The 24348-nt window shown below is 47.8% G+C and overlaps 6 protein-coding genes across 6 annotated transcripts in view; 2 read left to right on the top strand and 4 right to left on the bottom strand.

Annotated features, from left to right (window-relative positions):
* The window catches only part of LOC131208331 (uncharacterized protein K02A2.6-like), a 6459-nt gene extending 6269 nt beyond the window's left edge, over window positions 1-190 (bottom strand). Inside the window, exon 1 of the mRNA XM_058201040.1 lies at window positions 115-190. The gene's annotated coding sequence lies outside the window, so the exon portion shown is untranslated. The remainder of the gene's footprint in view (window positions 1-114) is intronic.
* An 82-nt stretch (window positions 191-272) lies between these two features.
* Window positions 273-974, bottom strand: LOC131208362 (succinate dehydrogenase assembly factor 4, mitochondrial). The gene is made up of 2 exons (XM_058201089.1): window positions 776-974; window positions 273-693 (listed from the first exon to the last, which is right to left on the bottom strand). Exons 1-2 carry the CDS (start codon window positions 840-842, stop codon window positions 419-421), a joined length of 342 nt encoding a protein of 113 aa, XP_058057072.1. The 5' UTR covers window positions 843-974; the 3' UTR covers window positions 273-418.
* Window positions 975-8547: 7573 nt separating this feature from the next.
* On the bottom strand, window positions 8548-9383 carry LOC131210765 (baculoviral IAP repeat-containing protein 5). The gene is made up of 3 exons (XM_058204058.1): window positions 9196-9383; window positions 8947-9126; window positions 8548-8868 (listed from the first exon to the last, which is right to left on the bottom strand). Exons 1-3 carry the CDS (start codon window positions 9304-9306, stop codon window positions 8731-8733), a joined length of 429 nt encoding a protein of 142 aa, XP_058060041.1. The 5' UTR covers window positions 9307-9383; the 3' UTR covers window positions 8548-8730.
* Window positions 9384-9745: 362 nt separating this feature from the next.
* LOC131211844 (ras-related protein Rab-14) lies at window positions 9746-12685 on the top strand. The gene is made up of 5 exons (XM_058205484.1): window positions 9746-10093; window positions 10991-11104; window positions 11170-11350; window positions 11411-11593; window positions 11658-12685. The coding sequence occupies exons 2-5, from the start codon at window positions 10999-11001 to the stop codon at window positions 11833-11835; spliced, it is 648 nt and encodes a 215-aa protein (XP_058061467.1). The 5' UTR covers window positions 9746-10093; window positions 10991-10998; the 3' UTR covers window positions 11836-12685.
* A 3058-nt stretch (window positions 12686-15743) lies between these two features.
* Window positions 15744-20247, bottom strand: LOC131210781 (uncharacterized). The gene is made up of 3 exons (XM_058204073.1): window positions 20197-20247; window positions 19422-20109; window positions 15744-19351 (listed from the first exon to the last, which is right to left on the bottom strand). Exons 1-3 carry the CDS (start codon window positions 20245-20247, stop codon window positions 15744-15746), a joined length of 4347 nt encoding a protein of 1448 aa, XP_058060056.1.
* A 587-nt stretch (window positions 20248-20834) lies between these two features.
* LOC131210121 (cyclin-H) lies at window positions 20835-22276 on the top strand. The gene is made up of 5 exons (XM_058203323.1): window positions 20835-21051; window positions 21119-21315; window positions 21389-21590; window positions 21665-22005; window positions 22072-22276. Exons 1-5 carry the CDS (start codon window positions 20935-20937, stop codon window positions 22214-22216), a joined length of 1002 nt encoding a protein of 333 aa, XP_058059306.1. The 5' UTR covers window positions 20835-20934; the 3' UTR covers window positions 22217-22276.
* The last annotated feature ends 2072 nt before the right edge of the window (window positions 22277-24348 follow it).

The raw sequence follows: 24348 nt of genomic DNA, 5'->3' as shown, positions 1-24348 counted from the left end.
ATTCCTTTTGCGTCCGAGTGCCCATGGCCCGAAGCCGGGTCACTCCTCATCAGCGCCCATGGTCCAAAACCGGGTCGCTGTCTCTTATCACTCCTCGCTACCATGAATTCTTACATGGCAGGATCGCCAATGTGATATCCTCGTACGGTAATATATTATACACGTAGTCCCGCAGCTCTTGTGCACAACCGTACTCCTCTATTTCTGTACACTGACTGACTCCCCGCTCGCCAATTCACACATACATTCATGCCAGCTCATTCGTATATGCCACACATCCCATTTATTGTGCAATCAGAAACATGCGCCTACAACTATTAGTCTTTAACTTGATGACATCCTAACGACAATGCCTTTTTAAAACAAGGCCTAACTGTGTGCCTATAACATATGCAATAATTTATAATCATCGGTCGCTTTAAAAGTCGCTCACTCTTCCCTTTCGCTCCCAATCGCCGTAACGTGTCGGTTCCGGTCCCCGCGGACCACCGATTTCGCCGGTGCTGGGATTTGTGTTGTTTGGCCACGCTTGCAGTGGTTCCTTCTCCTGGTACGGATGCTTGCCGACAATTTCATCCAGCTTTCCGATGGGCGTTTTTTCGCGCAGCTTCTTCTGGAACTCTTCCATCCGCGGGGTAACCGGAGCATCGGTCGACTGCGGTTTGTTTGTGGAACAGAACGACAGCGAGGGAACTGCAAAGGGTCGCGGGGGAGACGCGGTGATTGGGAAGATGCGCAATGCAGTAACACTGGATGCTGTGCTGGAGATGCTTACCCAAATTAACCACGTAAACGTGGCGAATGGAGGAAGAAAATTTGTTCAGCAGTACTTTGGACGTCATCTTTGAGTTTTGATTGCGATCCGGGTTTCTTAGTAATGCAAAATTGCGCTCCCGTTCGTACTGGAGATTCCGCCTGTAGAAGATTCGTCTAGATCGCGTTTCTCACAGGAAAATTGTTTGTTTTCATTTGCAGTGAAATGAATAATCACTGCAATAATCGTGGCAGCAGTGATTATTGCAGCTGTAGCGGCCTGACTCGACCCTGTGCAAGCGCAAGGGTCCGACTCAACCCTACCCAGATACGTTTTCTAGTTCTTTGTTTTTTCTTCGTTTTGGAAATGCAAGATTTTGACTAATAATGTAAGATTTTGACTAAGAATATGTAAGATTTTGACTAATAATGAAAGATTTTGACTAAGAATGTAAGATTTTGACTAATAATGTTAGATTTTGACTAAGAGCAAGATTTCTATTTTGTCTTATTTTAATTATTTTATTTTTGTTTCACTAAATCAATGTAAACATATAATTACATTTTAATTATGTTTTGAAATATTTTTCAGCCTTTTCTTCAGCAACAATAAGAGCACCAACAGCTGAGTTTTTCCAAATGAACGTTGAATTGTTGGGCTTTTGGACGGTTTTATCACGCTTTTATCGTTTTATCAGCATTCCACCGATCAAAAAGCCGCGGAAACAGTTCCCTCGAACGAATTCCCTCAAAGTGTTGCTGTCGAATTCAGAACGAAATTCCGTAAAATCCGTAAATATGTGGGCTACTGAAACGTTTAAATAAAGTTCATTTTCATTACTAGGGCCGAGGAACTGTTGAAGATCGGTGATGTCATTACGAAAACGCATCGAAAAAAAAATCAAATTGGAAGATAAATGGAAATTTTTCCTTTTAATCTGAATTAAAAGTGAGAAGTGAGTTTTGAGACGTGAACAGACAGTGAGACGTTTCGAAAGAGTTCTCGCTTTCTCTCACTTTACCCGAGAAGCGCCATCTGTTGAAAAAAAGATAAACTAATTTCCCGGTTCTGGTGGGCAGTAGCGAATACAATTGTTTTTAAAAGTCGGTTACATCCTAATCCCTTTCCTTTCTAATCCACATCTAATATCCGTTTTAAACCCAACCTTCCTTCCAACTTGTGGCTTACTGTCCCGGCAAACAAGTTTCCTTGATTCCCTTGGCCGGGGTGGCGCGGGGCCAACAACCCAGCCCGTAAAAACGGACCGTTGCAGAGAGCATCAGAGATTAACATTGTCTCCGTTGCAGGCCAAGACCGCTCCGCGGATGTAATTGCCGGATAAGAAGACGTTCTCGACGCCAGAGAGGGTTTATTTTTCTAGCACGGCAACGAAACGTCCAGAATGTGGTACGAACGTTTTCCAACACGTAAGACTTGCTCCCTGGTTTGTATTTATTATTAGAAATCGAATGGGAAAAACGAGAGCAAGCAACATTCGCATGTGCTCGGAGTGTTGAGATTCACTCGCACGAAGGAAAATCAAAACAGCATTACTTAGGCACAGCATACATTTCCACACAAACGACCACACAGCCGCGATTTTAGGATGGCAACGCTGAAACGTGGGCAGCCTGGCCGGTTGATCGTTTTCGCGTTGGAGCAGCTTGCGTGTGCGTGCCATATCACGGGGATTACGTACGGCACAGGAATGAGCACATAACTTCATCAATGAATTCGGCTTTGTATGTTTCATATGATTCCCAAAGGATAGCAGTTTCCAAAATCTTGATAAGAAAACGATTCGCCGAGAGTTATGTAACTGCTCTCCATAATCGTTCCGTTTCCGAGCTACAAACATCATAGAGCAGCCGAGTGCTCTGCTACTCCAACGGTCTTCAGGTCGTCAGGTTCGTTCATTATCACCTCGAATGGTTTTTCCACCAATATATTTTCCATTTAATGAGCCGATTGGACTACGACCGGGAGTCACGTGGGAGGCCGCGTTGAAGGGATGCGGAACTCTCTATGGGTAGTAACAGTGTAGGGAGTGAATTGATTTACCCTAGCCAAGACGATCGTACCAAGTGTGCCTGGCTCCTAATGGTTCGTTTACGTGACCCACGATGGATCATCGTGGGAGCTTGTGCATCGGTGACGGTCGCTGGGAGCTTAAAATAGATCACGTCAATGGGACGAGGAACGATCGGGAACGATCGTCTTACGAAAACGGCCCTTTCCTTTCCTTTCCTTTCCTTTCCTTTCCTTTCCTAGGGGTAGAGAATTCCAGTGCCACCGCGAGCACGTGCTCAGCCGTATCCGGAGCGACAGAGTCCGTTCCGGACGAGCCGCCGGCTGCGAGAGGGAAAATGTGTAATAGGTTTTTGATGCATGTTGGGCAAGTGCAGTTTTCCGATGCGGTTGCGCGGGCGAAGGCGACGAATTAGTGGGCGGGATGAAAGTTATTTTCTCGACGGCAGAAAATGCTCGATCGCACGCGGGAAACGTTTTCGGCGAGGGACCATATTTGGGAGTGTCGTTGTGCACTTTTGCTTTGCCACAACGCACGGCTTGTAAGAACTCCTAATGCGCGATTCGATGCGGCTGACAACGGGTCTAGTTTTCACGGACCAAGGGAGAGTCGAAATCGATCGTTTCAGCAACAGGTGCGCCAGAGCTGCACAGAACGGAAATGGGTTGGTTAGAATTTCACCAGGTTCGATTCGATGGAAAATAACCTATCGGTGCGGCAATGAATCGAAAAGATTTTCACTGTTGCCATTATGAATTATTTGAGCCCGTTCTAGGACGTATTCCGTTGAAGGTTCAATGGCAAAACAAAAACATTTTGTTCAGCTCGCAAAGTGGCCGCGAATGCAGAGCGAGGAAAAGTTGTGCACAAAATGAAATACAATCATCAGCGGATTCATGTTTATAAATAACATTTTTACTCGATGTGCAACGCTGGCGCGTTCGTCCATCTCTCATCAGGATTTCCGAATCTGCCTTCACCAGCTCCCTCGTGTAATCGAAATGAAAAATATGCCTTCACCAGGCAACCGGCCGCGGGTGAGCCGAGAAGAATGAATCAGCGAGAGCGAGATCGCTGCGTATGTATGAAAAACGGACATTTATCGTACTCCTACATCATCATCGGCGGAAAAAATGGTGTGTCCCGTTGACCTATTCACTAATAGCACATTTTGCTTTCCCGCGCAAGCAACCAACACCAGCGCCAAGCGAGTCCGATTTTCCGAGTCCGATTTCCACCTTGCTCGGCGTGTGGGTTAATTAGAGAAAATTCGCATGCGCAAATGCAATGGTTATCTCTTGCAACGCCTATATTTGTATGACGAACATATTGTTACTTTCGGACTAGTGTGTATTACATAGTTTTTTTTTCTGTTGAAGTTGCAACAGCCAATCGGCTGCAAGTCGAAAGAGCGCAACGGAGGTACGATACTAATTCTGTGGGCTATATTCGGAAAAGTGCCCTTCGTACCTTCTCGTTCGTAGGATTAGATAATCCTGGGGCCTCGCACGGACACGTTAAAAAAAGAAGCCATTCCTTCTCTGCCGCCCCGGGGGTTCTCACTCGAGTGGGGAGTTGGACTCAAGTTGTACTCCATCATTCGTAATCAAGTGGCGCACGAGCCGGCATCATGCTTCGATGTGGCTTACGAGGACCGCCACTAGCCAATTGTGCGTGCCCCCCGCTTTGAGCACAGAGATGCTCTCCCACCGACTGACAAGCGCCAACATGCCGACCCCGGAGCGCCGACATTCCAGGCCGACGGATTGGTGCGGTTTTAAAAATAGCTCCCAAAACTTCGCTGCTGGGGACGACGGACGACGGGGCCAAGCGCTTCGCACTCCAGCGGCCGGCCGGCGGAAAAGGGCCCCTCCTTGGAAAGCCGGTCGATGTTTGCCACCACGCAACGGTGAATTGTGCGTACGGGGACATTCCCAGGCGTCAACGTAAACCGAAATCGGTCGGGTACGGTCGATTGATGATTTTTGGATTCCTATTAGTCAAAGACTGGCATGGGTCGGAGTATTCGAAACGGCTGGCGGACATCGGACAGTTGAAAAACATCTGCCTTCTACCGAAATGTCCATCCAGTCCATGCCCGTTGTTGCGATGCAAGCGCGCGCCCATTAACCTAACCCGTACGCTTTGGCGGCCAAAGGAAAGGAGTTTGATGACGATGTCACAACGGTTACCTTACGGTCCATCAACACCGAAACATTAGTCAGACAAGAAGATGGATATTTTTGGATGCAGTTTAAAGCGCTGCTTCGCTTTCGTTTATCGTCCAGTTACTAAGTGGACACAAAATTAAGACAGACATTGGTTTGCTGATATCAACATTTATTAGTGTGGCTAATAAATGCATTTAAAAACCGAGCTAGGCAAATTACATATATGGCTATTGCGTGAACCGGAGTTCCACTTCCTGCGAGTTTCGGTGGAACTTCCGTCCCTTCGCCACACATCTGGAAGGTTTCAGTTTGCAAGGAAGTCCAACAGAGTGCAATGAATCAACGGTCCCCGTAAGCCCACACTGGCTGCAAGATCCTTGTGAAGCCTCAGCTTGGTGCCGCTGGCACACACATGTCAAGGGGTCTGTGGACATTGGTCTTTTCCATAGTTCTTGAGCCCCTTTTCGGGATTCGAAAACGGATAGTTTCGTTCACAATTTTCGAATGCCCGGCGCTTGGCGCAGTTTGCGCAATTTGTGTTGCTAATAATCATGGGCTCATCGTGTCTTTCGTAGGGATCAGAGTGCTGGGGCTGGACATTGACAGGAAACTAGAAACAGTGAACCGCAGTAGTGAGTTGAACGCCCATGGCATGCGTGGATCGTGTTGCGATTACGCTTTCCATATTTACACGAACCGTTCTTTTTCTCGGTCGCCATCCGCGGCTGCGGAGGATTCGGGGAAAACACTCGCCCATATGCCAACGGACGGTTCGACGGCTGTGTATCGGTGGACCATGTGTGTGCGCCTCCCGCCTACTGGGTTGAAGATGCGCGAGCCTGCGCATTACCTCCTGCCAGGCCCGAGCAAGGCTTAGCATTACGCGTGTAGTCAACATGTGTGTGCAGCCTTACGGCCACATTTAAAAAATCCAGCGCTTACATCGTCTCGTGCCTCGCCGTGTCCCTGTCGCCCAGCGACGACGATCTTCGGCGCTGGGGTGTGATTTTTTCCTCACAGATCCGTCTCCTTAAGTCAATGGGAGAACGAGAAAACGACGAAGATCTTATTTGCGCGCAGGCCTTTCTCTGCGCTAAGCGTTCTCTGGTGGTGTCTGGTAGACTAGTGGTGGTGGCGGCGTACGAAAGGGCCGAGGATAACGCCTGCAGCGAGGGCGGTGGAAAAGGGAAGCAGCTGCTCTGGCCACGCAATCAGGATGTGGATTTCGAGCTGGTGCTGCCGCCGCGACGCTGGTGTGTTGGTAAGCTTAGTGGTGGCCATTAATAGAACACTAGGAAACTACCCCCACGAATGACGTCGGGCTGGCGGCCGGCCTCATCTTCGGAGCAGTCGCCAGTGCATCCAGTGCATTCTGTGTTGGGTTCCCGAACCGTTCACACCGTCGGAGTGAAGCAGTGATCGGCCGAAAGACCAGCAGCGTAGCAGGGCTGAAAGGAAATGGTTTAAAAGATTAAAAATAGAAGAAAGATTAAAAGTGATGCACAGCAAGACCCGTGGACCCGGGGTGTATGTGCTTTTACTAGTTCCGAAGCATCTTCCTCGGTCCGCAGTGCCAAGAAGAAGTGAATAGTTATTTAAAGTCTGTCACGTTTCTCTCTACAACATAGTCGTTGGAGTGAAGCTAAAAGTAGTAGGCCTGCTTGCCCGGCAAAGTTGCCCGATTCGATTTGCTCGTCGCGTGCTGATAGTGGTTGTGCAGTGAAATCGGTTCCTTTTTCGATCGAACTGGGTAAGAGGTGATGGCGGCGGGCTGTGAAAACGACGTGTGGTACGATCGGCAACCACTAAATTTACAGTTGAATTTTTGCTCATTTACCGAGCTACCGTTCGCGGTTTTATTTGGCTACCATTGCCCGCCTGAAACCGATGCTGCTTTTTATTCCGGCGTCCGTATTTAATCAGCATTTTGTTGCGAGAAAATTTATCCATCGTCCGGTCCGGATCGCCACATGTTATGTTGGTATCCCTTTTCTACAACATGGCTCCTGCCGAAAACATGCACCAAATGTAACACGAAAGCAGAATGGAAAAGAAACGGGCTAACGGAATCGGAAACACGTGACAACCATGCGGTGGTGTCTGCGATGGTGACAAATTCGGATGACGGAGTGGCGCTGGAGAGAGCTGGATAAAATGCACGGCTGCTGCGATGCCATCCTCCGGTTGTTCGTCTTCGATTACCATCTTCCAACCATCCGCAATGTGCGCAGCAGGATCACGAAGGAACCTCTTAAGAGATGGCTGCCGGCAGAAAAAAAGGGACCGGTGGTGGTAGCGGCTTTTTACATAACTGCATTCCCCGCTCATTCATTTATACTAAGCCAAGCCAAGCTTGGCGCGTTCAAAATTTTGTTTCATCTGGTTTTGTGAGCTCGCACGTAAAGTGTGCACTTTTCGCTCCAAATAGGATTGCTGTGAAACACCATTTCAGTTCCAGTTCCATGATGGCATGCGGCGTCCCCGGTCTTACTCGGCAGTGCAACTAATCCGTAACAGTGTCGTTTTTTCGAAGCGTTGTGATACTTTGCCGCCCAAAAGCTACCTTCGAAAGTTCCATGCTTCCTTGCATTCAATATTACATTTTAAAAAAACATATGGAATGTAAAGAAGTATGGAGCGTTCGGGTTAGTTCAACTTAGCTGGAACCTCAGAACGGATGCCGAAAACGTCGTCGAACGATGAACGAGTCCTGCAAACGCATGATCCGTGTGTTATTGGAATTGTGCGGTGACTTTAGGGTAATAGAAAATCGTACTAATTCTGTTTTTTGTTTCTTTCTTAGTTCCTACTATGTTTTACTCAATTTGCGATTTAGATGGTCCATTGCCCGAACGCTTGTACATTGACGGTCGCAGTTGGGCAATCCGGAATTTCGCCAATTCGCCTCGGGCCCTGGTGCGCCGCGAAGGAAGAGTTGTTCGTGCGTGAACTGATTTAACCACAGCACGGCCGAAGATCGTCGAGGATATATTTTTAGAATATTACCGGCTGCTGCTGGGATCGTAAACTGGCATGCACAGGGCGACCGCTCCCGGTGACCGGCTCTACGTCTACGAACCGTTACGGAACGCGCATCCGTAGTCGGCTTCTATAAGATGTAAAAATATCCTCAGCAAGTCTAGCTCGGTCGTGTGTGTGTGTATGTTTTTCTGGGACATGGCTGGGAGATCGCCGGTTACGCATGCGTGTACCAAGACTGAGCATTTGAGGCCATTGGTCGTAGGCTTTCTGGGATACTGCAGAAAGCACGCTTCGGTCGTCTTCGGTTTTATGCTTCTTATTTATAGAACCTTTGGCACGTCTTTGCTAACTACATCAAAGACTCCTTTTAAATAGTGTCCCGTTACAATTTTGGACAAACAAGAATAGGCGGATAATTAAAAAAACCAGAAGCAAGGACTGGGGAAGTTAAAATACAAGCAAAGATAGTCACATGATACCGTAAGGAATGCTTTTTCGTCTCCGTGTCTGAACATTAAATACACAAAATGCTGATGGGAAATGATAATAAAGATTTTACAATTCTTGTCGTATTATTTGCTTTTAAGTTGTACAAATTACTGACATGGCGTAAAACGATGCGGGCAGTTCTCGGGGACATTGGTGCGATCGCTGAATAAACTTCGCGCATCGTTGCTCGAGCATTCCAAAGATCGACGTGTTTTATTCGCGTTCAATATCCTTCAAATAGGAGGTTACAAAAGAGTCTTGTCGAATAGCTTACACCCTAATATTCAATGTGGCTGCGATGCCGGTTAGTGAGTTCGTAAAAGTTTTTCCATTTCTTTCCGTTTCTTTTCGATGAACATCTTGGTGTTGGTTTTCAAGCTGGTGTAGTTGTTTTGGCCTCTCATCTTTACGGCTGCCACCATCAGATTGACCATTTCTTCGCACTACGCAGGAAGTAAATGAACGAGACAAGTGTTAGGTGCAACTGCAACACGGCACCGACAGTGGGCGTGGGATCGTACCGTCAGATTGATTTCGGCTCGACCATACTTTACGAATGCACACTGGGGAGCGTGCTTCTGGTGTTCGGCCCAGGGGTCATCCGATTCCTCCCAACCGTCCAGCTCTTTGCCACAGACAAAACAGGCCGCTATGTCGATCTCGTGGTCAGTGCCATGCCAGTAAAATCCTGCTTCGGCCATCTAAAACGCGACAAAAATCAAAAACCCACCGAGGCAATAGGAACATCGTTCGCGCGCAGTTTTGTTTACCTTTCGTATGCTGCACTTTTTGTCCTCTGCGTAGGGCCATTGCTTGAAGCTGTTCTCCCGATCCTCTTGCAGCAAATAGATGTTTGCAATATTGCGCGTCGAGTCTACCATTGTTTGATGGCAAGAAACCTGTGGAAATCACCGAAAACAAACGATCCTCGGAATGCGACAACAAACGTAAACGATTTTCTCCGTTGACTAGCGAGACAAACGAACTTTGACAGTAGGCGACGTTTGGCGTTTGAAATGAAAAATGCCACAGTTGATCAGGGCGTTTGCCCTCCACTGAAAAATCTATGCTCTATGTGAAGGTACCGTAATCTGGCTGAAAATTAGTGTGGAGAACGATTCCATTGTCCATTTCCATTGTTTTTTACCAATTTTACCAATACTAATAAAGTCGTGCAGTTGGTGTACAGTATAAAACGGACGAAATGGTTGTGTTTACATCGCTTCGCTTTGTCTTCGGTGAAAGTCAGATGGTTTGGTGCGTGTGTGTTGGTGTGCAAAATAAAGGCATCATCTGTCATCATCGAGCGAGCAAGTTTAGTCATCCATGTTGGAGAGGAGAAAAGAACGAAGTATCGATTGTGCAGCAGCAGTGATTTTGATTGTGAACCTATGGAAAACGGGCCCTGGAAACGGCAATCGGTCTAAGCTGTGCTGTGCGAAGGGATACGCCACCATCCTTGGAGCCAGGGCAGGATCCATACGAGATCCCCACAACCTGTCTGGGGACTCTGGGGCAGGACGGTTCTACTACGCCTCGCTCGCTCGCTGAATTAACCCCTAGTATCTGGAAATATCTGGACAATTTATCCGCTTTGGGACCCACCAAGTAGGCTTCTGGACGGAGGAATCTCAGTGGATGGTTTTGGATTGACGCCTTCAGCGTAACGTAAGTGGTTCGACGGTGTGGGACCTACGTCCCGGAGAAAGGGAGAAAGGGGCTACGCCTGGCAATGGTTTTACACAGCGGGAGGGACTTCCTTGATTGAATTACTCGTCGATAGTCATTATTATTTCCTGCTTAGCCTTGGAGCCGTTGCTTGAGTTGTGCAAAAAGTGAACTTCTGGAAAAATGAAGCGAGAAAGCAACAAATGTCGTCGTGTCTCTTGCTGCGGTAGAAAGCTACAATTAAATCCACTCGAAACACCCCAGATACGAGAGGGCGCCTCCGTAAGAGCCCTCATTATCGTGCACTGCTCACTTATACGAAAATGTGGCCCAATCCGACCGTGTAATGGCGGTGAAAAGTCCATTTGCTTTTCACTGCTCGTGCAGTTCTTGAAATTTTGAAAACGACTAATCGACAACGATAAGAGAAATGGCTTCACCGGGGCAGGCCTAAGAACTCCCAGTTACTAAGCAACAATGGGAACTCGCGAACTCGTTGGCTGCGAACCATGCCAACTATTGCTTTGTCGCTTTTAAGCAACACCCGGCCGTATAGAAAGGGTGCCTTATCAGGTAATGCAAATTCGCTACGGCCAACGAGTGGAACCTTGGTTCCATTCTACACGCGGCACGACCGTAATGCGTAGCAGAGTGTTCCATTCGTTCAAAACCTTCCCGCGGGTCCGATCCCGATCGCATCGTTACGGGGCAGTTGCAAATTAACGTTACCTTTTGCCGGCCAAAGTATGGACATCCTAAGCACGGTGTCGCGGAAGCTGTACGATGGAATCGACAAGACCTACGAAAAGTGTAAAATTAATACAAGAGGGCCAAACATGTCTCGAGCACCGCTTCTTTTACGGAGTGAACTAACGCCAATGCTTTTATAATTTTCAGTATTCATCATGTCGGCCGGACCGTACAACTATTCGTACATTTTTAAATACATAATTATCGGAGACATGGGCGTGGGTAAAAGTTGCCTCTTGCACCAGTTCACCGAAAAGAAATGTAAGTATTTGATCACGCCACACCGCGCGCACACTGCTTTGCTGACCGTGCCACTCGGTCCACAGTTATGGCTAGCTGCCCGCACACGATCGGAGTCGAGTTTGGGACGCGCATCATTGAGGTGGATAAGCAAAAAATCAAACTACAAATATGGGACACTGCCGGCCAGGAGCGGTTCCGTGCGGTGACACGCTCCTACTACCGTGGTGCGGCCGGGGCGCTGATGGTGTACGACATAACGCGACGGTGAGTCAGAAACGAGTTTTGCACCTTGTTTTCAATAACGCATCGCCAATCGGTTCGCAGGTCAACGTACAACCATCTGTCCAGCTGGCTGACGGATACACGCAATCTAACGAATCCCAGTACTGTGATATTTTTGATCGGCAACAAATCCGACCTGGAGAGTACCCGCGAGGTGACGTACGAGGAAGCGAAAAGTTTCGCCGACGAACACGGTCTGCTGTTTGCGGAGGCCAGTGCTATGACGTAAGGGGGCGCACCGCGGCCGTGGAGTCCATCGGTAACCTTATAACGATACTCGATTTTGCAGTGGTCAAAATGTGGAGGAAGCGTTTCTGGAAACCGCCAGGAAGATCTACCAAAGCATCAAGGATGGGCGGCTCGATCTGAACTCGTCGGAAACGGGCGTCCAGCATAAGCCGGCCCAGCCGGGCCGGACGACCCTCAGCAACGACACGCAGACCAACAAGGAAAACTGTTCGTGCTAGACGTTTTGTTTTGGCAGCAAGAATTCGATTGCCGACCCGCGTGTCCGTGCAATGCGCGTATCAACAGGTAAGGTAAAATCGCGGGACGCTGTCTGCTGACGAGCAGCACACAGCGAGAGGCTTTGTCATGCCAAATGTTCCCAATTAATTCTCTTCACCGCCGAGGGTTACGCCGCCGTGCGCCGGTAAACTGTATTTAATGAACTATGACCGCCGATGTTCATATTATGTTCCATTGATATTCCATTCGGAGAGTGTCCTTTTCGGTTCCGCCTCTACTTATGTTGCTTCTATAACGTGAAGGAAAATTTCTTTAAGGTGTATTGTCTGCAAGATTCGCAGCCTGCAGGGGCCACCGAAGCGATCCGAACGTTATTGACGCTGGCCGGAGCGTTTACATACACTTTCACCAAGAATCAATTTAGTTGTTGCTTTATTCTATTACACTGCAGGTGGGATGAAACAATCCCCCATTTATCTAACGTCACGGACAATGCGTACGAATCCAGATGTACACGGCCACGGCTTGATCGTACACTCGTTGATCACGAATTTGGTCGATCGCTCTATGGGTCTGCACGACGCACTACGCAGGGTGATGTGTTACGCATACATTTCCAAAAAGCAAAACGGTGATAGCGAAACCTCGTGGGAGATGGTCTACAGATGGCAAATGGTTAGGATAGACACGGAGATCGCATCACCGGAAAAAGAAACTAAAATCACACATATATCGTCCGTTTCAGTCAGTATCAGTATCAGATTGATGGAAAATCTCGAACTTTTTCAGTACAAAAAAAAAAATAAAAAGAAAAGGAATCACGTGAGTCCCCAGACGACCGACACACATGGTCACACCTAACGCCTACAGGTTACATTAGTTAATACTTCCACGGTTCGCGCACGTTTGGCCAGCGTTTGGGTGTAGTTAAAGGAGGGCATTTCACTCTGGCACGCCGGCCGTTTGTTTTCGTTTTTGTTGTTTTTTCAAATGTTACCAAGTTTTAAAAGAGACAAATAGTGTGTGGGAGAAAATGTAAACAAAAGAGCAAAAAAGAACAACCCTTCTAAAGGCATTGTAAGGCGCCACGCCCCAGAGACGCAAGCAAGTAACGGGATCCCCCCATAATATGTGTATTAGCATTAAAATTAGCGGTCTTCTTATTCCAGTTTTACTGTCACATAATATATATACACACATATATTATTGCGTGCTCGGTAGGAGCAGAAGCGGTATTTAGACTTGTGGAAGGTGCCCGCTAATGGATAACCAATACACCATCATCGTCAAACTCGATTCCAATCCTTCGGTACCGGGTGTGTTTGACCGGCGATGGCGCCGTTGCGGGCCGCAGCAAATCATCTGAACGAAATAATAGATCTCTATCGAAACAGCACCTTCCGGAGGCATTCCGGGTGGGCGAAAGGTTTAAACAGATATTTAATAAAAAGAATCTAGAGAGCCAGAATATGAGCCTTACTCGACCGACAAAAGTAGCCGAATCCGAAGCGACGCACAAGGTCGCATCCGCTTTGAACACAGGCCTCCATGATGGGTTTGATTTTCGGATGTCACGTAGAGAGAGAGAGATTTTCAAATACTCGCGATGCTGTTTTGGGCCTGGAAACGTTCTCCTGGTTTATTGCGTAATTCTTCTTGTGCACCTTCTTGTACCAAACAGTGTAGCTTCCTACAATCCAGAATAATACCAATTATATCCACCGAGAAACACTCAATCGGGAACGAAACTGGAACAAATCCATCGTCCTAATATTCGCTCCGTCCTCCGAGTAAGACACAAACGATCGCTTGATTTTACTTGCTCGCTAACTATATGCTTTATATGTTATTATATTTATCGTGTACGCACGCATTTTAAAATGGGTCACCTTATTTACTTGCCGTGTAGCAAGCAAACGTAGCGAACCGAACTAAGGAACGGATGAAAACAACGGACAAACGGCGTGTTGTGTGGTATCGTTTTGCGTGTCTCATTGTGTCTGTCTGCCTTTCAGTCTCGATTTGGGGTCCGGATTCTAGACAAGGGTGCCCCCTCCTAAAGGCATCACACGATTCCACCGCGACAGGGTGATGTTTATGCGTTTGCTTCCGGTTGCATCCGTGTGAATTGACACCAGCAAAATTGTAGCGATCATCGATCGATCAATCCGTGCATTAGGATGCTTCGATTAGGCTTTTAATCGGATTTGAGTTTGATAAACTTGTGCTACGCGCTTTAATGCATGTATGGACCAGAATTTATGTTACAAAATACACAATGCAGCCACAAATCTATTAGTTAGTAACATAGTTTAAAAGGTACGTTCAATTACTGCGATTCAAATCATCTGTCGTCCGATTTGCCTGAAATTGGGTGCATTCGAAAGTGGAAGAAGGTACCTTTTCTGTTACTAACCATTAGAGATGGCTGCATGTCATATTAAAAAAAAGTCTCGTAATTTTAAAGGACATACTGTGTATTTGTTGCGGTGTAGATTTGAAAGCATCGATCTGCAGTGCGAGCATCTGTTGAATAATTAGTCAAGCGGCCGTTTATAACAAAATAGGTTCAAAAACTAATGGGCAATCAAACGTACTGCTACCTATTGCTACTACTGACGGCCATATCAATCCTTCCCGCGCCCGGGAAGTTCCGCCGATTAAAGGATTATGTTAACGTGGTGTTATTGTTTTTTGCGCTGTGCTCACTTATTCCCTTATTTCTCATACCGAAGGTCTACCGAACTGACCGCCGTTATACACGGAAATCCCGACCCGACAGGTGTGCAAAGAGGGAGAAAGTTTTGTTCCTTCGTTTCATTGCGCTTCTGGAATTGTAAGGTATCCCGTGCACTTGAAATCGCCCGAATTCTTAAAACGTGCTCGCGCCAACACCAATATCCTGCGCCTTTCAGGGGTTCGCATTCTGTTCTATCTATATGCTACGGGCTAAATAGACGCGTGTGTGTTTCTTGGTTACATGTTAACGCGCATTTGTCTGCTTGTGATTGTAAATAGCTAATAATGCCCTTTTAATGTGGTGAAAGTGAAAAATAGGTGCTATTACTATTGGGTATTGCAAGGCGCTCGAGGGCGCCACAGTGGGGCAAGAAGTATTATAGTTTTTGTTGGTTTTTGGTATGCTAGCTCTTTGTTTTTTGCCACAGCTGGCTCACATTGATCGGTGGAAATATTTGTAGGCGATCTTTTTGTAGAGGCATGGTATAGTGGTGATAAGAGTGACACTGTTTCGAAGGCGCAAAACTTTCGGTGCAAAGCGTTGGAGATTGCGTCGTCGTCGGTGTTGTCGTCGATGCTCCTTACAGACTCCGGCGCAGGGGACCGAATAAATCTCTTCGATTTCCCTCTAAACTAATGCGTCAGGTGACGAATACAACAACAAAAGAGTAAATAAAGCTATACGCCGAACAGTAAAATCAGGCAGTTGTTACGAGATCGAGATCAAATCGTATCGAAGCGTGTCTAACGTGAATGGGGAACCAACACCTTGGAATAATTGTTTGCGTAATGATTTTATAATGTTTATCTAGTTAAAATATCACGATACTATCATGCACTCCCCAACACTTGTGTCCACTACCGTTGTGTTTGTGTCTAAATTATCTCTTGTCCAAGTAACTGGGAACCATCTTATCGATAAACCGAGGAGAGAGAAAGTATATAAATGCCCACACTGGTTACCAGTCTTTGGTGCTGCTGCCGCCTGCCATGAGTACATTCCTATCGTGGCTGCTGCTTGGCAAATCACAGATTAATTAAAACCGTATGACCTTCATATGAGCGAAAGAAAATGGGCGATGGGCGGTCGAATGAGGTGATCACAATCAAAGAAGATCAAGGGAAAAAGGGCTACCAACCTTTCGATCGATCGGCGGGCCGGACCGAACTACGTGAGGAGCGCCAAGTCACCGCCAGTATTCCGTCGCGCTGACCCAACTTCCGGTGCGGACGCTTTCCGGCCCAATCCGCCGTCTGCCGTCGATGGGCCGCCCATGCCGATGTTATGCATCCCATGGAAACTGTTGGCCATCATCGACATGGAGCCGGCTAGAGAAATTCTGTGGCCGCTCCCTACGAGCGGTTGCTGGTTAGCTGGTTGCTGCTGCATTCGCTGCTGTAGATAGAGTCGTCGATACTCTGCGTACATTTGGCGTGCCTGGTTGAGGACACGCGTGACGTTGTGCTTGCGCACCATCTTGTCAAAGTGCATCGCCATCTCGTTGTAGTCCATGCCGGTTTTCATGATGTAGTCCCGGTGCTGCAGCAGTATCGTGAGGCAGAGAAACATTAGGAACGGATTGCCGCCACCGAACTCGAGCGGTGTCGGAAGTACGCCTGCAATTTTCATCATCGGTGCACCGCCCGTCGGACCGATGGCCGCTGGTGATGGTGCAGCATCTCCGCTAACGTTGTTCGGTGAAGCGAGATCGTTTGAACCGTGCGACATTGAAGCTGGCACTGAAGGAACCGGCGGAGGCGAAGCAGGACTGTCGTTTGCGAGTAGCGGGTCCGCTGCAGTACCATCGACCGTGCCAGACGTGGCTTCCGTTGCTTGCTCGAGCGCTTGCCCATCGGGCGTCGCACCGAGCAGCGGTAGAGGCCGATTGTCCAGTGAATTTGTTGTGGCATCGAAGAACGGATTGTTGGGATGAAACTTAAACTTAACGGCCGCTGGCGATCTCGCCAGTGGTGAGTCGTCAGACGAGTCGGAGGAATCAGGAAGTATCATCGAGTTGCGGTTCGAACCGGGAACGGAGCGATCTCCGTTTCTTCGCACCAATCGGATCGGTGTGACGGACTTTTTGCCCAGTGTCGTCTCCTCGATTATCTCTCCGTCATACTCGAGTTCCGGGTGCTCGTCGGGTGTTGTGGCCGTACGCTGCTGCTGCTGTATCTGCGTCAGTTCTCCGGCGGTGCCAGCGCCACCCGTCGTTCCCACCGACATTGGGCTTCCCTCATCGTCGCAGTGATGGAGCGGGTTTTCCCACACAAACACATCACTGCTGACATTCGCGCTCGAGGTGCTGATGCGTTTACTGTCTCGATTATCGCTGGCTACGCTACTGCAGGCACCGATGTCCCGTCGACGACCAGGCTTCTCGCGGTACCGTACTACCACCGGTTCCGGTGAGGAGTGATCACAGATTTCGTCGATCGATTGAATTTCCATTGCTCCATCGACGGTGGCCGCCGCCAGGAGGTGCTGACTAACGTTATCGAGCTTGCTGTAAGCAATCGATGGTGGATCTTGGGTTGAATGATCAGCGAGCTGACCACCCACGGTCGATTCACTGTCGGGAGGTGTCTCCAGATCGAGGCAGCTGTTGAGCGTGTAGAAGCGTTGTTGTTTCGTGTGGAATTCGCTGCCAAAAACGTGGCGATCGAGATTTTCTAACTCGAGGCGCAACTCTCTTGTCATCGACGTTGTCATTGGGAAGTATTCCTGCGAATCATCGGGACTGCTACCGTCGTCACCGGGCGCAACTACCGTACAGGAGACCGTATCACCGGCAACGTTCAGATCTTCTGGCCTATCGGTTACCGTCGGTTCAACACGTTGGTGCATCGGCGAGGCGGACGCGGAACTGTCGTCTGCAATGATGCTACTGTTATCGCTGGATCGCGAAAACGCCGTTGTGGTGGCCATTGAATCCAGGCCCACTCCAACGCTGGTGGCCGACGAATCCGAATCGTCGAACGATGATTTAGTCAACTTGATCACCGGTTTCGGTTTCAGTTCGTTGTACTCGATCGTTTCGGCCGTTGTTGAATCGCCGTCCTGCGACACTTCGGTGGCCGTGGAATCGATCGATTCGCCGCTGTTTGCGTTTGTCGGCGGCGACGTCGCGTGGCTCGTAAGCATCTTCTTTGTTGCCAACCGATCGCTGATGCGACTCTTGTTGATGGCGGCAAAGTTTAGGAACTCGTTAAAATTTTTAACCAACTTCGGTTTTGATCGTGGTTCCGCCTCGGAGCGTGCTTCCGTCGGTCGCGTCCCACCACCATCAACTGATCCCCCGTCACGAACGATCGATTTATCGAGCGAAGCAAAGATTCCCTTCCGGCTGGCCACAATCTTTTCCTTGAGGTCGTGAAAATGGCCAGCACCCGCACCGGAAGCACCACCGGTGCCGGAGGTGAAATGTTTCTTCTGTTGGCTCAATTGACGCGCGATCAGTTTCCCGGTGGCGGTGGTTGAAAATAGACTACGCTGGCGACCGATAACCGGCGAGTTCCGTAAACTGCTGGCGGCGCTGCTACTATTTGTGGCAGGTGATCCACGATCGATTTCTTCCGCATTCAGCATTTCCCTACCATTCTCTGGCTCGTCCGGTTCGGCAGCCTTCGCGCGAGGTGCACAAACATTTTCCTGTGACCCATCAATGAATGGGTTGTTGTTGCACGAGTTCCGTTTTGTCTGATGTTGAGGCGAGTGGAACACACTGTCCTCCACGTCCGTCAGCTCATTGTCCTCCGTTGTGTCTTCCTGTTCCGCCGGTGTGTCTGCCCCTTCCTGGATGTTCTCATCATCGCCGACACTGCGCATAATTTTGCGCTGCTTCACTAGCGCAATCTTGGCCTCATCCAAGCTTTGGTGCACTTTCTGCACGTTGCCTGTCCTGGCCGACGAGTAAACATTTTCCCGCGTAATGTTCTCATCGAGGCTGAGGTTTAGCCGGCGTGTCGCCTCTAGCGATCGACCATCAGTACCGACACGTCCGAAAGTATGCCGACCGGTACCGGTAATGTTGAGCGGATTGGTGGAGCTGCACGAGGAGCTGAGTGAAAGCGCAGAGCTTTGGCGGCGCAGGGCACAAACTTTAGTGTAGGGGTTCTCTCGTGGTGTCCGCAGCATCACCGAAGGGCTTTGGCTCCGTGCGGTGTGAACCCCGTTGTCCGGTGGCGATGGTGGTGGCTCGTATTCTTTTTCGTACAGGGCCAGCTCACCACGGGGCGCCACCGGGGTCAGGGAACTCCACAGCACCTCGAGCATACGGAGCGCATCGTCGAACGCAAACTCCCGCTTCATTTCGAGCAGTAACCAGCGATAACAAAACAACAGATCGTCCGCCTGGTGGTGCTTAAGGTAGGCGTAAAAGTCCGGATCATAGTACTGGAGGGCCTCGGAGAGGTGAGCAAACTTGAGCGTCATCGCAATGCCGTCCAGCATAAAGTTGCAACTAAGGCGCTGCATGATTGCGCAAAAGCAGATGTACGCGTGGGCTTCGTCACCCATCGTTACTAGCAACGGCGAGGCAATGTCCGACATGCCCTGGCAGTAGCTGACGGCCGGGTGATTCAGCGCGTATGTCGTCAGTACGTTGAAGAGGGCGGCAATATTTTGATTATCGTCATTGCCGGCGTAAAACGGATGCAACCGGTCCGTCCGTAGGACATCCTTCCGGACCATGCTGGTTACGTAGGCCAGCTCACCGACAATGTTTCCACGCTGCATGGTACTACGCCAGATATCGCGTAATCGGTAGTATTCCGCTAAAACAATACAGTGAGTGGTGGCCGTGAAAGGTACTGACCAATGCCCCTGGTGTTTGTGCCAACTTACCGGATTTCCTTTTCATATACTCCATCCGTTCGCGTCCAGTCATGCCGTCGGGGTACACGTTCAGTATGTGCTTCCAAACGACACGCCGCAGACTCGGGTCGATGCCGCCCAGATAGATCGCTTTGCGCAGCTGCTCCGGGGCCACTATTTGACCGACTGAATCCTGCAGTTTTCGAAACTCGGCATCCGCCAGCGGTGGACGAATCGGTTGCGTGAGCAGTGGATCCTCCACCAGATTGAACGCCCGTTGGACCATTGAAAACGTTTTCTCCATCTGGTTCATGATCAGCCCGGGCAGTTTGTTCTGCACGTACTTTTGACCTGCGCCCAGCGACTGCTGCAGCGAGACAAGCTCGCGCGGAATGCTCGTCGCGGTTGCCGCCCCGTTCCCATCCCATTCTGACGCCTCCGAGAAGGGCTTGATGTCGACGCGTAGATTCAGGCAGGGTTCGCTTTTAGTCGCGATCGATTGGTTGTGCGCCCGGAGGAATGCCGCCTCGAGGTCCCAGTCGGACAGTACGACAAGGTAGCTCTCTTGCCCGTTTGCTTCGATCACCTTGTAGCTGATGCCGAAGTCGGTTTTCAGATCGAACGCTTTCGCCAGTAGTGAGTACAGCACTTCCAGGTTGGTGATCTGAGGATCGACACTAAACTTCCGTGTCTCCAACGGAACATTCTTCTCACATTTCTGCGAAGCAAAGAGGGGGTACAGAAAAGAGAGTTGGCATCGATCGAATGAAAGGCGATGGGATTGCAAGAGGGTGACTCAAATTACCTTCACTTTCACGCGGACTGCTTCACGGTTTTGGCCGTACATGCCGGACATGATCGTGTGCCCATGCAAGGACAACCGAGTGACGGTGCGCTTCGAGGACAAATTTTACGTGTGTGGTGAGAGGGAAACGCGCTCTGCCAGTTTTCGGTGGCTTCTTATATGAGAAACTGTTTCATTGACTCGTCAGTGGAACTACGTATTTCATTTCCGGACGATGGAAGCAAATCCAATTTCGTAGCTTAGATATAAGATTTCCGGACTCTCAGCACTATATACCTCCGAAACACGTTGGGCCTTTTTTATGTCTCCCAATGTTGTTCAGCGTTTCTCGAAGCTCCATTGTGCCCCGAAACAATGGGACATTGGAAACAGTCACTTTCCACGCACACGATTTCGTGTGCGACACAGATTCGGACAGAAGCTGCACAGCAGATGGAAATGGAATTTCCCGACGGGCTAAGAATCTTCGTCGTTCATGGGTAAACTATTTTTCTTCTTTGTACCACTTTTTGACAGCTTTCGTATGGGAAGAAACAGAACAACAAAGTGCCTAGTGGCATACTGACTGGCATTGTTGTTCGCAGGAACCGTGACCATTAGGCATTTTGTCGTAAACACTCGAAGCTGTCAAATGAGCCGCAGTTTTGTTTGGATGCCGGAGCTAGAGAAACAGGATCAATTTGCGTAAACAGTAGCGTTTTGGTGTTTAAAACAAGTTATTTTCACGCCCGAAACACAATGTACGCGTTGAGTTCACAGAAAAAGTTTTGGACGTTCAAAACGGAACAAGAACTGACCGAATTGCGAGTGAAGCAAAACCTTGCCTTCGTCACCAAGCATGGTGCGAGCATGACGGTAAGTTCAGCCAGCTAGGATTCGTGCAATCGTTGGAATCGTATGAATTCATTTACTCTAATGACAGGACGAACAAAAGCAGGCGCATTTTCTCACGGCCGACGAAGAACGGTTACTTTTGAAGCAGTACGAGCTGCAGCTGAAGGAGTTCTGCAAACGGTTTGAACCGCCGATGCCAAAGTATGTAGTGGGGACCGCATTTCACTACTTCAAACGTTTTTATCTCAACAACTCGTCGATGGACTATCATCCGAAAGAGATACTGTAAGTAGGAGTCCCGCGCATGCACCGGTGGATAAGCTGTACGTTATGCGAGAACGGGATTTCACTCTTGTAGGGCAACATGCGTTTATCTGTCGTGTAAAGTGGAAGAATTCAATGTGTCCATCGCTCAGTTTGTGGCAAACATCAAAGGGGACCGTGTGAAAGCAATGGATATCATCCTCTCGAATGAATTGCTGTTGATGCAAGAGCTCAACTATTATCTTACCATACACAACCCTATGCGCCCTATAGAGGGATTCTTGATCGACATCAAAGTGAGTATCGGAATGTAGCGGCGCTGGTTGATTTTTATTTGATACTCTTCATCGAGCTGTATTTCGAATTGCAGACTCGTTGCAGTATGAACAATCCGGATCGCCTAAGGCCAGGGATTGAAGATTTTATCGACAAAACGTTTCTGACCGATGCTCCACTGATGTACGCTCCGTCGCAAATTGCGCTGGCAGCGGTGTTGCATGCGGCCAGCAAGGAGCAGGAAAATCTCGACAGCTACGTTACAGATTCCCTCTTCGGTGCGGCAACAGACAAACTTCCCGTTCTGATTGAGGCCGTCCGCAGAGTGCGCTCCATGGTGAGGACCATAGAGCTGCCACAGAAAGAGAGGGTACGCTTTCTCGAGAAGAAGCTGGAAAAATGCCGCAACCAAGAGAATAACCCAGATAGTCAGATGTAAGGCTAATGAAAAATATAAAGAAAGGTAAACGATCGATAATCGGTAATGAATTTCTCTTGCAGATACAAACAACGAATGAAGAAAATGTACGAGGACGAAGATGATCTGGATGTAATGGGATCGTCCTACCACATGAATGTTTCCGAGGCCAGTTTGGATGCGTCACAACTAAACACCACCAATCCAGCCAACATGACCTTGGAGTGAGTCCTTCTAAGTTCTAAGCAACGATTGTTATGTTGGCGGAAAATGTAAGAAAAACAATATACCGGATGTAATAAAAATGCATTTTTAAAAAGGGTTGCTTTTTGGATTTATTTTGAGCGAATTCCATTAGTTCCCGGTAGTAGTCTCACCCATAACTGTCAAATTACCTGGTTTATTTTGTATCACTTGCATATTTCGGATTAAAAAGGTAATACTTGCCATTTCCCCTAACTGATAAATTTTAATTTCTATTATCTAAGTGATAACACCCTCTGAATTATCAATGAACAACAAAAACGATTTGAGATTACAATTTGAGTTAGAGTGTTCTTATATTTAAACAACTTAAGTAAATAAAATAGTCTACATAAATCGTTTGTTGACTAAGCGCGGTGAACGATGTCAAACGTTTCGATCTGTGTGCTGAAAATCATCAGAATTTGCTGCATCTGGATTGCGCGTTGATTGTAACCTGTGAATGAGCAAAGATAACACGGAGCTTAATCAGTAAAATTACTATTTCATAGCCATTCTCGAAAACTAAATACCTTTTGCATCTTTGCGTGCCACAGTTTTCGTATACGAGAATAATCGGAATGTCCATCTTGCTGCCGTCCATCGTTGTTGTTATTATCATTTGAGAGATTTTAAATACGCCATCCATGTTTTGTGAAGCGTTGCTAGGAAACAGAGCCTAACGTTATGTGCCTAAAGATTGTTACACATTCTAGATCACAGTTGATCACATACTATAGCCTTGTTGTTGATCAAAAGATCGTTTGTTGTGGGATTGGGAAAAGAGATAACATTTCAACGTGGAAAGTAGTGAAGCAAAAAGGAAAATTCGCGAAGAACGGGTGATGGCGAATCATGAATCAGCGCGAATAGAAATTGAATGGGCGCAAAGCTAGTTTAAGCCTCGCTCTTGAGGCAAGAATGGGGTAACAAGGAACAACGAATAGGGAAAATTGGCAAAAAGTTACCATTGAAACAATAGACGAAAAGTATTATTCCAGTGCACAAAGCGCACGCTGTTACGCTACATCGGTTCACGGTCATGGGAGGTTCTGTCGTCGTGCTGAAGTAGTGATGCTTCCGCTGGTAGTACTGCTATACATTGACGTAGTACAAGTAAGCAAAATGATCATAAAAGGCATTCATTTCCTCTATTTTGAGCAGTAGTGTGGCGAGTGTGTTAAAACGAGGATATGTAATGGTTCAATCGTGTACTGTTTAGCTTCTGATAAAGGATGGAGGAAAGAAGAAGAATTTGTCAGAAAAAAAACGATCGTTTCACACGATTCAGTCGGAGTGTTTGCAGCATTGCATCAAATAGAAAGAAAGAAAAATTACAACGTATCTGCTTGTATTTTGCTCAAAAATGTAAAGATCATAAGAATGTAAACTCGATTGATGGAAGCAATGTCGTTTGCAAGCGTTCAGCTGAAACAATTTTGTTACGCTATTTCATCATCAGCGTGAAGTAACCAAGAAACTGTTTCTTTGTCGCAATTAGGCAAAGAATAAGGATTGACCAGGGAATCGCTCACGGCAGCAGGGCAGCATTTGTCAAGCATAGAGCAAATGATACGTTGTAACGAAATGACAAAAAATGGCCGTAACAAAACTATTTGGTCATACACAGAGGAATGTGTTTTGAAAAACGGATTTAGTTTAAGGAGCATGTTGGAAGATGTGTAATAAGTATGTCATGTTTTTTAAATGAAGAAAATGCAATTAACATAAAAGTAAGAAAGTACATCATAACATAAGGAACACATTTCCACATATTCTAACCGAGACGACACCGACAATAATGCTATGCCATATTTGATTTTTACGACGGTTTTACGGGTTACACAAAAAGAAAAAAACGATAGCATACATTGAGGACAAAAATTAGATTTTCGTGCGTTCGCTTTGTTATCGTTCTGTATTTATGCAATCTTTTCCACCAGGGTGGAGCGACTGTATCTGAGTGGACTAGAAATGGCCTCGACAGCGCCAAAAATCAATAGTGAGGGAAAGAATACGGGGAAAATGGAGATGCGGACTGCGTTGGAAAACGTGTGCATAATTTATACTGTTTATAGCAAAATCATGAGAGAAGCACAAGAAAACGGGGCATTGGA

Source organism: Anopheles bellator, chromosome 2 (assembly GCF_943735745.2).
Source record: "Anopheles bellator chromosome 2, idAnoBellAS_SP24_06.2, whole genome shotgun sequence".
In the NCBI taxonomy this organism is placed as follows: Eukaryota; Metazoa; Arthropoda; class Insecta; order Diptera; family Culicidae; genus Anopheles; species Anopheles bellator.
Note: the sequence above shows the minus strand (reverse complement) of the source record. Positions and strands in the feature narration are given on the sequence as shown.

Coding starts and splice junctions, on each gene's coding strand:
- LOC131208362 (XM_058201089.1), bottom strand. CDS start 842: ATGACGTCCAAAGTACTGCTGAACAAATTTTCTTCCTCCATTCGCCAC. Junction 694..775: donor CGTTTACGTGGTTAATTTGG/GTAAGCATCTCC, acceptor GACCCTTTGCAG/TTCCCTCGCTGTCGTTCTGT.
- LOC131210765 (XM_058204058.1), bottom strand. CDS start 9,306: ATGGTAGACTCGACGCGCAATATTGCAAACATCTATTTGCTGCAAGAG. Junction 9,127..9,195: donor AAAAGTGCAGCATACGAAAG/GTAAACAAAACT, acceptor GTCGCGTTTTAG/ATGGCCGAAGCAGGATTTTA. Junction 8,869..8,946: donor GAGCCGAAATCAATCTGACG/GTACGATCCCAC, acceptor CTTCCTGCGTAG/TGCGAAGAAATGGTCAATCT.
- LOC131211844 (XM_058205484.1), top strand. CDS start 10,999: ATGTCGGCCGGACCGTACAACTATTCGTACATTTTTAAATACATAATT. Junction 11,351..11,410: donor GTGTACGACATAACGCGACG/GTGAGTCAGAAA, acceptor ATCGGTTCGCAG/GTCAACGTACAACCATCTGT. Junction 11,594..11,657: donor GCGGAGGCCAGTGCTATGAC/GTAAGGGGGCGC, acceptor TCGATTTTGCAG/TGGTCAAAATGTGGAGGAAG.
- LOC131210781 (XM_058204073.1), bottom strand. CDS start 20,247: ATGTCCGGCATGTACGGCCAAAACCGTGAAGCAGTCCGCGTGAAAGTG. Junction 20,110..20,196: donor CAGTCCGCGTGAAAGTGAAG/GTAATTTGAGTC, acceptor TTTGCTTCGCAG/AAATGTGAGAAGAATGTTCC. Junction 19,352..19,421: donor GTATATGAAAAGGAAATCCG/GTAAGTTGGCAC, acceptor GTATTGTTTTAG/CGGAATACTACCGATTACGC.
- LOC131210121 (XM_058203323.1), top strand. CDS start 20,935: ATGTACGCGTTGAGTTCACAGAAAAAGTTTTGGACGTTCAAAACGGAA. Junction 21,316..21,388: donor TATCATCCGAAAGAGATACT/GTAAGTAGGAGT, acceptor TCACTCTTGTAG/GGCAACATGCGTTTATCTGT. Junction 21,591..21,664: donor GATTCTTGATCGACATCAAA/GTGAGTATCGGA, acceptor TTCGAATTGCAG/ACTCGTTGCAGTATGAACAA.